This window comes from Gossypium hirsutum, chromosome D02, assembly GCF_007990345.1.
Source record: "Gossypium hirsutum isolate 1008001.06 chromosome D02, Gossypium_hirsutum_v2.1, whole genome shotgun sequence".
Taxonomy (NCBI): domain Eukaryota; kingdom Viridiplantae; phylum Streptophyta; class Magnoliopsida; order Malvales; family Malvaceae; genus Gossypium; species Gossypium hirsutum.
The window spans coordinates 71019531-71033498 of record NC_053438.1 but is presented as its reverse complement, the minus strand read 5'-3'; the positions used below and the strand labels follow the sequence as shown (position 1 = coordinate 71033498).

The window sequence follows — 13968 nt, the reverse complement described above, 5'->3', positions numbered from 1 at the left end:
TGTTCTATCCTATTTGCCATAAATGGCTTATCAATTTAAACAATGAGAAATCAACCCCATTACAAATTTGCAACATACAGTCTTGCACAAGGAAGTGAATAAAATAAAGTAGTCATTGTCAAAAACACCATTGCCAGTTAGGTAGGTTGGTCTGTTTTTCTTATCTGTAAAAGCATGGTACATGTCTTTGCATTATAGCACTAGTAGATTTTGGTTTTTATAAGACATGTACTTTTGAAAAAAAGTGTAAAATTGTTACTTTTATAAGGGTAAATTATTTAGTTGGCCTCCCAATTTTTTAATCGCTTTTATTTTGGTCACTCAAATAAAAAACTTGCAATTTGGTCACTGCCGTTACATTAATTTATTGTGTTGGGTGGTGCTAGAGATGATGCAGTTGCTAGAAGCGGGGAGCAAAGGAAGAAGAAGAAGAATAAGAAGAAGAAGAAAAATAATTGTGGAAGCAAGGGGGTGGCTTGGAGGGAACAAATGGGTTGAGGAAGAAGATGATGAACAATAACAAGGGTTAAAAAAACTTCAAAATTGATGGCATGACGTGCACAATCATTTTTCGTGTAGGATTTAATGGTTTGATGACCAAAACGATAAATTATTGTAACGATAGTGACTAAATCACAAGTTTTTTTATTTGGATGACCAAAATGAAAGCACTTAAAAAGTTAGGTGACTAACTATGTTAATTAATTAAAAAGTTGATAATGTCATGGGGATGCGATTTCGCGGTAGGGTTTTTAGGGTTTTTCGGATTTTTAGGGTTTTGGAGAGAAATTAATTAATTAATTAAAATTAAATTACGTTTTGTAATTAAAATTTATTAAATTTTAGGGTTTAGGATTTTGTAATTAAATTAATTTATTAAATTTATAAAATTTATTAATTTATTAACTTTTTGGATTAGGGTTTAGGGTTTCATAATTAAATTAATTAAAATTTATTCAAAATTGAATTACGTTTCGTGTTTATGGGTTTTTAAGATAAAATTAAAGCATGATGATTTATCAGAAGGATTTTTGCAGTCGAGCCTACGCGTCCACGTCAGCAAAGCGCGCTTTCAAGGCCGCGCTTTGCTGACACATCCCCTGACATCGCGCTGACGTGGACACGATTTAGGGGAAAGGGGCCCATTCTGATAAATAATAAAATATTGAGCCCATTTCGATAAATTTAAAAAAAAATTGGATTTTTTTGGTAAATTGCCCAAATATGACCTAACATGTTCACTTGACTTTTTGTAGTTTACAAGGTTTGAATAGTTGTGTTTAATCCATCTCTATTTGGTAAAACTATCATGGAAGCTTTTGTATTAGGAAATATATTGCATTTTGTTCCTCTTACTCAAAAAATAGGTAAATTAATCTTTGTGTGTTAGATTAAAGAGCAAAATGGTTGAAAATTTTATTCATTTCTACTTTTTAAAATTGGTATAGTTGACAAAATAACTAGACAGTTACACATGGCGTGCCACATGTACCTCACGCTGACATGTAGGAGCTGATTTTTAACAGTAAAAATGAATGAAATTTTTAACAAAAAGACAATTTATTTTTTGATATAATGTACAAGACTAATTTATCTATTTTTTTGTAGAGGGGACAAAATACAATTTGACTCCTAGTATAAAGCTAGTTGTGGTGAGCCTTGAAGGGCCAAGATAAAATTTTAAAAAAATTGAATAACTCAAAGAAAATTTTTACGATTTGGGTTTTAAAGAAAATACATTAGTCTCTATTAAATTTTTTTATATAACTTTTTACACTATTTATGATCTTTTAATTTTTAAAGTGGAAGATATTACACGCTTAAGCACGCTCGAGTTTATATCTTTTAAAATATTATAATATTATTGATACTAATCGAATTAAGAATCGATAGTGAATATTTTCATTTTAAGTCCTATCATATTCAAAGTTTGATCCATGGTGTTGTTCAACCAAAAAAAGAAAGCTAAAATAATGTTCACCACCGACTAAGTTAAATTGTACTACTAAGAATTGTATCATCATATTCACATGGGGTGACGCACGTTTTATCCAATTTTGCATTATCAATGATCACTTATAGGTTATGTTATTAGATTTCAAGATAAGTGTTGAAAAATACACCTAATTACACACACATATATATATTATGTTTTGTTAAATATAAATTTCAAATAGGGATATTTATATAAATTAAAAATAAGTTAATTGAATTATGATCAATATTCAGGGGCATGGTCAAGGAGGTAGGTAGAGGTTTTGGCTAACTTGGTTAGATAGGAAAATTTTTGTTGAGTCTTCAAAATTTTGAATTGAATGGGAAACTTTTATTTTTGGCTCCCTAAAAAAAAAGTTAATAATACAATTTAAATCTTAACAAAATTTCTGTCTCCATCCTTATTGATATTTGTGTCGTAGTGAATTGAAGTGGGATATCTTACACAAAAAAATTAATTATGCATGAAAGCTAGGGGTGAGCATTCGATCGAATCGAATCGAAAATTTTCGAGTTAATCGAGTTTTCGAATCTCATTTTATCATCCTAACTTTATTTGAAGTTTTCTTGAATCGAGTCGAGTGAGATGGAATTCGAATCGAATCGAATCGAATATATATGTTCGAGTTAAATTTTAAAAAATAATTTTGGGTCCTTGTAACCATTGTCACCCATCGTAATAAAATTTGTCCACCTTAATCAAAATTTTTATTAACTTTCATCACTTCATAATTTATTTATTAATTTTTTATATATTGATTAGCTTCTTTGCTTGTTTAGTTGTTTCAATTATCTTCAGATTCTTGCCACTATGTATTTTAGAATTAAAAAATATATTAAATGTAAAAATATGATTTTTAATAAAAGTTATTTTAAAAATAAAATATGAAATTGATACCAATATAAAATTTTAACGCGAATATTTTATGACATAATTAATAATTCAATTTTAATATAAATATTCAATAAACAATTTAATAATATAAATAATATAAAATGTGAAATTTAATTTAATAATATAAATAGTAGATATAAATGAAATTATTACTATTTATATTTAGTGATTTTTTTTGGATAATTTTGATTTTTTATTTGAGAGTAAAGGGTGAGAAGTAAAAGTTTAGGGGAAAAATAAAAAGTTTTGGAGAATAAAAGTTTGAGGGAAAGTAAATAGATTGAGGGAAAATATTAAAAAAATTTGGAGGGGGAAGGGTTTGGGATAGATGGGAGGTGGGATGGGAAGGGAATAAAAGTTTTAGGGGAAAAGTGGGAGGAAGTAAAAATTTTGGGGGAAAATAAAAGGTTTTGAGGGTTTTTTGGGAGTAAAATTTTGAGAAAAAATAAATGGGAGAGTAAAATTTTGGTGGGAAATGGATTTTGGGTAGATTGGGGGGTTGGGAGGGGAGGGGAATAAAAGTTTTGGGGGGAAAGTGGGAAGGAGTAAAAGTTTTGAGGAAAAAGTAAAAAAGTTTGGGAGTTTGAGGTAAAAATGTAAAATATTATAGTTTGATATTCAAATTATTCGAATTATTCGAGTTCGAAAACTCAACTCGATTCGAACTCTAAATTCGAAAAAAAAATTCGAGTTGATTCAAATAACTCGATTAACTCGAATAACTCGATTCGTTTAACTCAAAATTCGAATTTTTTTTCAATTTTTTCGAGTCGAATCAAGTTTTGCTCACCCCTAATGAAAGCTAAATAGAGTTACTTTTGCCATCAACAAAATTATTCGGAGCGAGGAATCTTGATATTTAATTTTGAGAGGGCCAATTACAATACTAAATTGTCTAAAAAAAAATTCAATTTCATGGAGCATGTTTTTGCTATATAACCTTTTTGAAGAAATAATTGATTTTTGCAAGTTGATATGAAAGTTGATATACGGGTAATTATAATTGAGGTAACTAACAAGTGAAGAGCACCACCACCAAAAGTTTGATTGTGCGGTTCAATTTTTACCTACATCTATGAGACCTTACTTAGAGAGCTAATCCACTATATTAGATCACTTACAAGTTCTTATTTAAGTCATACTATTCACCATGTAGCAACCTCATAGTCATACTAAGATTAAGATCACTCTCCGCTAAGATTTCTCCCTAAAAACTTAGCTGTAAAACAAGTAACTCACTTGTGTTTTACTTACAAAAATGCACTAAGAGATGGTTACTAATGGAATAATATAAAATTCTAACTTTATTGTTCATACAAACTAAACAAACCTAAGACATATAAGAGTTAGCCATTATAACACCTTTTACCAGACCCGATTGTCGGGTCCGAGCTACAAGATGCCATAGTTGTTGTCAGAGCAACTACAATAAATTATACAGTAAAAATTCATTCAAACATGCAGTTAAGTGTTAATCACATTTACATTAAGTTAAGCAATCAAATCCGAGCCTCAATCGAGCTTACGAAAACTCTTTTGTTGACTCGAGCTTGAAATAGAACCAAATTATAAAGTTTTGAAAATTCAGAGTCGACGTTGTGACATCACCTCCTCCACACCGTGACGTTACCAAACAATTTGTCATGTCATGACCTTAGGCCACACGATGTTGTGACGTGACTCACTGTCAGCTGACGTTACGACGAGGGAAGTTGCTCGTCGAGACGTGGATTCTATTTTTGGTAAAATTTGGGCCATTTGGTACCTATTTCAAAGCTTCCACACAAACTTAACATTTTGTACTCATTTAGCTAACTTACTTGCATCAAAGCATTCTATTCACATACCAAAACAAGTACAAATGTCCATATTCAACCTCGTATCAATTTATAGCTCCTAATCAACCATTAGAATCATCATTCCATTACCATTGCATACATGTCAAGTAAATATCCAATTGTCAAACATTTACCTATATTCTTGAAACATACCTATTTGCATCCAATATACCATTTTAATGGTCATAAACATATCTCACACATGTTTACTAAAACATACATATTTTTTTAGGTATTAACTTTTCCAAAATCATGTGATAGATAAGTTTCAAAAGTATACCAACATTCAAGCTTAACTAATACACAACACCTATGTACATGCCACAAAAGTGAACTTTAAAGCAATTGAAAAACTACCAAATGAATAACGGGATAGTGTGAGCTTCTCGACGATCCGATAGACATGTTCCGTAAGTTGGCAATCTACAAGGAAAAAGGGAAACAAAGGAGTAAGCATATTGAATGCTTAGTAAGTCCATATGAAATTTACTTAACTTACCTAAACATTACAACAAATTAAACATTTAAATACATTGGCATTCTATATGGCATCCCTTGGCATCCTTATAGTACCATATGCATATAAAAAAAATACAACCAATAGGTTAGTTCACTTACATATCAAGAACTTATACCACAAAACATATATATATACAAAACAATTCCATTTAAAATCATGTACCATCCAATTCATATTCAATTTGAAAGCATATGTAACTTAATTCATGTTCAAATAATTTCAAAAATTACATTTCCATTAGGTTACCATTTTCATTCGAGAGAACCTTAGTAAATCAACTCAGATACACAAGACTATATTGCTCACACAAGCTGACATTTATGAATTTGCTCACACAAGCTGACATCGTATCGAGTTTACCAGTCCAGGCAAAACCAACGATACATATAAACCGAGAATCCGCAACAAATGCTAGATCTCATATAACCATGTAAATCCTTGATCATTTTCATTTTTGCCCTTAATGGCATGCTATACGTATGATAATCCTTTACTAAGTTCACATGGGCATTATTACTGTAATCATATAATTTCAATCCTTATAACAACTTATACATGTCATACTAATCTTATAAACATTCCATTTTCATTTTGGTACTTTGTACCTGTAACACCCCCTACCAATATTCATCGTCGGAATAGGGTACGAGGCATTACCAGAGTTTTCCGAATTAATTTTTCCGTTATTACGAGTTAAATACTATTCTTTTATTGAAACATATTATGATGTCCCTTAGATGGGCCTCCGAAACCCAAAACATACACCGATATCAAACCAAATCAACCAATTCAATTCAACATATTTTTAAGATAGATTTACGCATATCTATAAAATAGCCTCATCACATACCAAAACCAGGATTTGATAGCCATACCAATGACTAACTTTACATTTATTTCACATTAACATTTACTTTATCAACTTATACACACCATTGATTTCCAAAATAAAGTTTCTTAATATACCAAAATGTTGAAGTTAATAGTGTGATGTGTCTTCGACCGAATCCGACCTTCGAGCTCTTAATACTACGAATCAGGGAAAAAGAAAACATGGTAAGCATGTTGTGCTTAGTAAGCTCATGTAACAAGAATTATACTTACCTAATATTTTCAATACAATACAATAAATATTCATACATCCATTCAATCTACCATTTACTTATCACACACAAACTCAACCAAAACATTAATCAAATAGCATCATATGAGTTCAATACAAAGATTAATGCTCGATGAGCCATGTTTTCAATTATCCTTATTATTTCTCATATTTATCTCGTGGAATTTCTCAGAATTTCGATGGATTTTCAGAGGTACACTTTTAGCGTACTATTCCGGGTCTGTCAATTCATATTCATGTGCGCACATTTCCATCTCAGAGAGCACACTCCCACGAACCTCATCCTTACAGCGAGATTACCAGTCCAGGCTAAATCTCCTATAACGACAATTTACTCTAATGAGCTCGGATCTGAATTACCAGTCCAAGCTAAATTCAGACCCTAATTCAGATTACCCGTCCGGGCTAAATCTATTTTACACATATTCTTCAGGATGGCCATATCAGGATAGGATCACCATCCGGGCTAGATTTTTTTTTACCGTCAATTCCTTTTTAAAGATCCATCGAATTTTCCTTTCATTCAACCGGGATTACTTCCCCTTTTTATCAAATATATCAATGTTCCATCAATTTTCATATAATGAACATTTAAATCATATTCACATCAATACATACATTTCAAGCATTTAAGAATATAATTTAGGTTACACGAACTTACCTCGATACTTGTTCGTATTAAAAAATCTACTAATCCCGAACTTTTTCCTTTCCCCGATCTAGCTCCTTATTTGAATTTTCTGGATCTAAATAAATAAATTTAATCATCAATTTAATACATTTCATGTTCATATGTAACATTCTCTATAATTCCACTATTATTTATAGTTCATTCAAAGCTGTCTACTTGAGTTGTAGTCACTAAATTATTTATATATCAAGCTACAGAATTCCAAACTAAAAACCGCTTGGTGTTTCTGAAACTAGACTCAAATAACTTTCTACCATAAAATTTTTAAAATTTTTGGTTTAGCCAATAAGTACAGTAAAATCTTCAAACTTACCCCTGTTCTGCTGTCTGACAACTTCGACCTTTTTTTGCTAAAAATTAATTATCTTTTAGTAAAAAATTTTGATGATGTTTTTGTTTGTTTCGATTGAAAATAGACTCATTAATAATTTAAAAATATAAATTTTAACCCCTAATTATTTTTCTCCAATTTTTGATGATTTTTCAAAGTCAGAACAGGGAAACCCGAATTCATTCTGACATTGTCTCACAAAATTTATTATATCTCATGATTTACAATTCCATTACTTAAACTGTTTCTTCTATGAGAAACTAGACTCAATAAGCTTTAATTCCATATTTTCCTCTAATTCGATTTCCACAATTTATGGTGATTTTTTAAAATTAGTCTACTGCTGCTGTCCAAACTGTTTTAGTGCAAGATGTTTATTACCATTTTCCCCTAAGCTTTTAATAAATGATAATTTCATCCCTGCTCAATTAACCTCTCAATTGAGCTGATTTTTCTTAATTAACACTTTATTCTATCACTTTATACTACTTTATAACTTTTGGGAATCAAAATTTCAGCACTATACTTTAATTCCAACTTTTTCACAATTAGGTCCTAAAAATCAATTTCTATTGAAATTACCTAATAAAATCATCTCATAAACAAATTAAAGCTTCAATTTCATGTTATTTCATCATAAACTTACAGCACACAACCATGGTGACTTTCAATTTCATCCATGAAATCAAAAACTAATGAATTTAATAGTAGAACCTAATTGTAAAAGTCTTAAAAACACAAAAATTACAAGAAAAAGGCAAGGATTAACTCACTTGGTGCAAAAGTTATGAAATACCAGCTTAAAGAACCCCTCCTATGGCGTTTTGGCTGATGAGAATGAAGAGAAATCACAAGAAATCTAGATATTTCTACATTACTCCTAATTTTATTTAGTTAATTATGCAATATTCCAATTTTGCCCTTAAATCATCCATTTTCTTGATGATTTCATGCCCTAGCCGTCCAACCCAAATAAATTTTGGGTCTAATTTCCTTTTAAATCCTTCCTCATTAGACACTTAAGCTATTTAATCATCCCAGCCACTTTTACGCCTTTTCCAATTTAGTCCTTTTTATTTAATTGACTACCCAAACATTAAAATTTTCTAACGAAATTTTACTAGCACATTACTAACATTTCATAACTATTTATAAAAATATTTTCGACTCGGTTTTATGAGATCGAGGTCTCGATACCTTGTTTTTTACCTAATTTATTCAATAATTTCTTTTTCTAACTAACCACTAAATCGATAAAAATTTTCTATTGATATTTTCATACGATTTTCCTATTATATCAATATTCATGCAAAAATATTAAAATAAATTTCTCTTTAAATCAGATTTGTGGTTACGAAACCATTGTTCCGATAACCTTAAATTTAGGCAATTACAGTACCTATTCATAAATACCATATTTTTCATACTTTGCAATTTAGTCCAATTGATGCCAAAATCACCAAATGCACATTTATATAAACTAATAATCAAAATAATTACAATTCAATTATAACATGAAACAAAACAATAAGTTCCATATGAACTTACCTGGTCAAAACAACAAACAACAGAATCTTCAAGGACTAATAAACAATTTTGCCTTTTCCTCGATTATCTTCGATTTGTTTCAATTCTCGATCTATACAATTATTCAATTCAATTTATCAATAACAAACACTTTTATATCATACCATAATATGCATGAACCAATTTAATTTAATTTTTTACTACCCTAAAGTTTTGCATTTTATTCAATTTAGTCTCTAAAACAGAATTTGCCATAACTTTCAATTTTGAGCTTAAATTTTGAAACTAATCTCAATGAAATCCTTCTATGACCCTCTATTATCTATTATTACAGAAATTTCACATTAATTTCACACTTTATACACTTTAGTCCTTATGCTCAAAAACTAACATTTAAACATTACAATCTAGTCCTTTTTTACATCTAAGCTCAAAATCTAACAATTTAACACCAATTTATTCAAAAAAATAAACAATTGCAACTTTCAAAAACTTTAACAGTTTTACAAATTGGTATATGAGCTAGCTAAACCAAGCTCGCTTGACTTTAAAAACATAAAAATTACAAGAAAATGACCTAGAAAATTTACCTAATTAAGGGTCGAATGTACAAAGCTTCTCAAGGTTTCTTCTTCACATTTTCTTCTTTGGTTTTGGTGGTGAATGAAGGGAGAAGATGAGTCTTCTCATTCATCCCACTTAAATTTTACTTTTATACTTAATTAAGTCATGTTTAATTTTAATTAACCTTGTTTACTAACTTAATAATCACATGCTAATGTTTTAATCCACCAATATATATTAAAATTGGTTTGATTAATATTTTAGACATTTAACTAACTGCAATTTAAATTCCTAAGCTTTTGGCCAATTAAAAACCTATATCGATAAACTTTTACAATTTAGTTCATGTACCTTAAATAACTGCAATAGTAGTTTTTGTCCAACACCAGCACTAATCAAAATACAATGTCCAGGGGCATTTTGATCTAGAATTTTGGGTTGTAATCAATTGTTAAAAGCCACTTTTGGCTGAAAAGAAAAGGAGGCTGCTTTATTTTTGTTCTTTCATCTTTTTAGCTTAGGGCCAGAGTTGTCTTCTTCATCCTTTTAAGGTTTAGCATCAAACTTTTCTGATTTTTAGTGGTATTGGTAGTTAGTTAGTTAAGTTTCACCATAGCTTGGTCTTAATTTCTTTTTAGTACTCAAACTTGCTTTCTATTTTCAATTTAACCCTTAATCATTAATATAGTTAAGCTCCATTTTCTTTTATTTGATAAAAATCTTATCTTTAGTGTTATTTTGTTCCACCATTGTTGCCACCTTCATCTTCTTCAAGCAACTATCAAGAAAACACTAAGATTTCTTTAACCCTATCTTTGTGCTTATGCTAATGCATGATTTGAATGTATGTTGGGTTGTTGCTTGTTTTGGAATGATGATGAGTAACTAAATTTAGGGCGGGTGGTTGATGGAAATGTCGCTTAGTTAGTTTTTGACACAGGGACTAAATTATAAAAACTGTACTAAATTGAATAAACTTTAAAACTTAGAATTGACTTCTCTAAGGGAATATATAAGTAGGTGAGACTGAGAGGAAAGTCTATTGAGCATAAACTCAGTTAGCCCGAGTTAGTTTGGTGAGGTCGAGAGATAAATCAGACTAAATCGTCTAATTTGGTAAAATGTTGACCGAGAGGTAAAGTTGAGCCAATTAGAAGTTTAAGCCTTTTAGATCCCTAATCCAAAGGTTAATTAGCAACATGGAAGACAACCAACCACTTTTTTTTATTTAATTGTTATTTGCCTAAGTTTTGTCTTTTTTACGATTTAGGCCAAAGGTTATTTAATTATTATTTGCCTAAGTTTTATCTTTTTTACGATTTAGTCCTTTTTAGTGTTAGTTAGCAAATTAGTATAATTAACCTTGATATGATTTGCCGTAATATAAAACTTAAGGAGTAGTTAGTTAGACTCCTTATTTTCATGTGAGTTGCTTAGTAATCATTTTTTCTCTGATTCTTTTGGGTTCGGTCCTTGGAATATTTAGGTGTTCTATTGTAACTTTATAAATATTACAACTGACTTGTCACACTGGCAATAAAACCGCTAGATATTTAAGTACAATATTGTTGATTCTATGCCCCGGTGCATGCATGTTGGGGCGCGGTCATATAGCCACCACGATGAAAGTATGAAAAGATTAAAATACCCTTATAATAATATGGTGTGCCTGAGTTGGTATTATGAGTCAACTCAACATCAATTCAATCTGGAAAATTATTTAAAAATTGTTTTAATAAAGTAATGAATATTAATATAATTGTGTTTTTGTCTTTTATTATTTTTATTGAAATGATTAAATAAAACAATTAATTTTTTTAAAAATTGAACATGGTTACACCTCTATAGGATAGCTCAAGCAGCTAAGTCTACGAGCAGTACAAGGAAGCCCCTTGGAGGAACTCCTCGTAAGAACCTTTCGGCCTTACAACTTGCCAAATAAACAAACTTACAAATTAATGACCACATTAGGTCTCAACTACCATGTCCCATCTGAGATGACCCAAGACACATCATAACGCCACTCTTTCTAAGCCTATGACGCCAAACCACTTGACTACTTACCCTTGATCCTCCAACAACGACTCGATACGTGGCACTTTGGGATTAGAGAGAACATGTATATAAGGCCTGGGGCCTAAGGTCAAGGATAAGCATCCTACATCTCTCCTACTACCTCACTCCAAGCTCCATCTACTCCTCCTTATTTTTGACTTTGGCCACCCTACTTGATGGCTTTTCACCCAAACCTAAACAGGGTAAACCATTTATCTACATCACCTATTCTTCTTTGTATCAATAAATCCGAACTCTTTTGTTTATTGATAACTAATTTACTACTCTACCTATAATTTAATTATTAAATAATTTTTATAAATATAATCTATACTAGAATATTTACATTCAATTAGGATCCAACTTAATAAAGAATTTACCCAAAGCCCTTTATTTTTACAAAGCATAAGTTATTATTTAAAAAAAAATTATTTTTCATATAAAATCTAGAAAAGCATTTCGATATGATGAATTTCCAATTCAAAACATTATAATTTATAATCACTCAATTTTATCCATTCAATCCATCATATTTATTATATCAAAATTTTTTAAATGTCATGAAAATCTAACGACCACGTGAGACCCAGCAAGCTTTCAGTTCTGTCTTAAAACTGAAAGCAGCAAGTTTCTGAGGTTAAACGAGAAAACAAATGTCATGGATAAAAGCAAGTATTACAAGTAATGATAAGTTGGGTATGCAAGATTGAATGATTTCAAGCATTTTTTTTCTTTTTTCATGAATGGTTTAAGAGTCTCTGAATGTTATATATATATATACTTCTTGTAAGTTGTTCAATGCTTTGCCAAGTAGTTTGATCTTAATTTTACATGCAATTTGTGAATTTTCCATGAAAATATAAGGAAAAGGGGTTCATCATTAATCCAACTTTTTCATAGACGAATAGGATTTTTGTTGTCAGCAGTGTTTACATAGGGATTGAATTAGCTAACCCCTACTGGAAAAAGAGAGAAAAAAAAAACGAAAAATTTATGAAAAGACTGCTATTCTTTTTAATGCATCCATGGTTGATGATGAAATACCTCTATGAACAATTCAATGATGTTGTTAAACTAATGAAATACTCTTCACTACATGGAATTGTAAGACCACCCATTGGATGATTAAACCCAAATTCTTCCTCAACTTTATTTAAAAGGTCTTGAAACAATGGATGATTCAAATAAGCTATAGGAATCACAAATCTTTTCTTGTTGCTTTCCCCAACATAAACTGCAATATGGCCTTTAGGAACATTCGTGTTGCCGAGTCGTCCCGATAGCGTTCGTTGTAGCTTCTGCTTAGCTTGAGCTAGTCCTGTTAGTTGAATACCCATCTTAGAGAAGAACAAAAAAGATAGAAAAGATTTGATATTTTTTTTTTTTGCAAGTGATGGAATGTTTTTGAAGAGGGAAAGACTTGGGTGGTTTGAAATGGTATCTTTAATGGTTAAATGTATATATAGACAGAGCGAGGAATATGTAAAAGTATTATAGAGACCCTTGTAGTAAAAGTTTGATTATATTTTACTCTTTTTACTTAAAAAATAAGTAAATTAATTTTTGTAGGTTAGATTAAAGAGTTAACTGATCTTTCTGTTAAAAATTTCATTCATATCTACTATTAAAAATTGGTCTTTGTATGTCAGAATGAAATTCAAGTGGCACGCTACGTATAATTGTCTAATTATTTTATTAGTCACATTAATTTTTTATAATAGATAAAAATTTTTAAATAAAAAAATATAATCGGACTCACAGCCCCTCCATGGTAAGGATATGTTTATTGAGAGAATGTTTAAGGAACATATCAGGTGAAGCAATTGGTTAAGTTTCACATGGTTCTGCTTTGTCTGTTGCTAGGCATTGCTGGCCTACAAGAACTTAGGAGGGAAAAAAAAGCAATAAAAATTGGAGGCTACAAGTTGTGAAAATTTATAATATATATATTTCCCAATGTTTTGAACTTCGAAAGCACTGACTTTTACAATGGTAGCCATGTTCTTGATCTTAGTGTATTGAAAGATTCATTTATTTATTTTGCTTAAGTTCTCTTAAAGCATTGAACTTAGACTTCCTGTGCCTTCGTAAATTGCTTTTCTTGGTGCCAACTGCCCAACATACTTTTGATATTGCTATGCCTCTATATCCCCACCACTTGTTTGAAACAATGTTTTAAAGGCAAACCATTAATGATCATCTAACTTTTTTTGTAACAGTAATAGATTTTTTCTCCTTATCCATTCATTTATGGATTAATTTGCTAAAAACAAGTTATTTCTAAATTTTTAAGTTATCATTTCCATTTTGGCATTATCTTTGAACTAATTGCCTTTCTCAAGAATCTTAGGACTTTATTGAGTTTGAGTTGCAAAACTGAATCTTATGGCTGTAAACATAACATGACAGGATGATTTTATATTTTGTTA

At 30.3% G+C, this 13968-nt stretch overlaps 1 protein-coding gene across 1 annotated transcript; it reads right to left on the bottom strand.

The window, feature by feature from the left end:
* Positions 1-12412: 12412 nt before the first annotated feature.
* Positions 12413-12967, bottom strand: LOC107908681 (auxin-induced protein 15A). Its single transcript, XM_016835919.2, has one exon. It carries the CDS (start codon positions 12874-12876, stop codon positions 12586-12588), a length of 291 nt encoding a protein of 96 aa, XP_016691408.1. The 5' UTR covers positions 12877-12967; the 3' UTR covers positions 12413-12585.
* Positions 12968-13968: the final 1001 nt, after the last annotated feature.

Excerpts from the sequence above, each read along its gene's own strand:
- LOC107908681 (XM_016835919.2), bottom strand. The coding sequence starts at position 12,876 with ATGGGTATTCAACTAACAGGACTAGCTCAAGCTAAGCAGAAGCTACAA.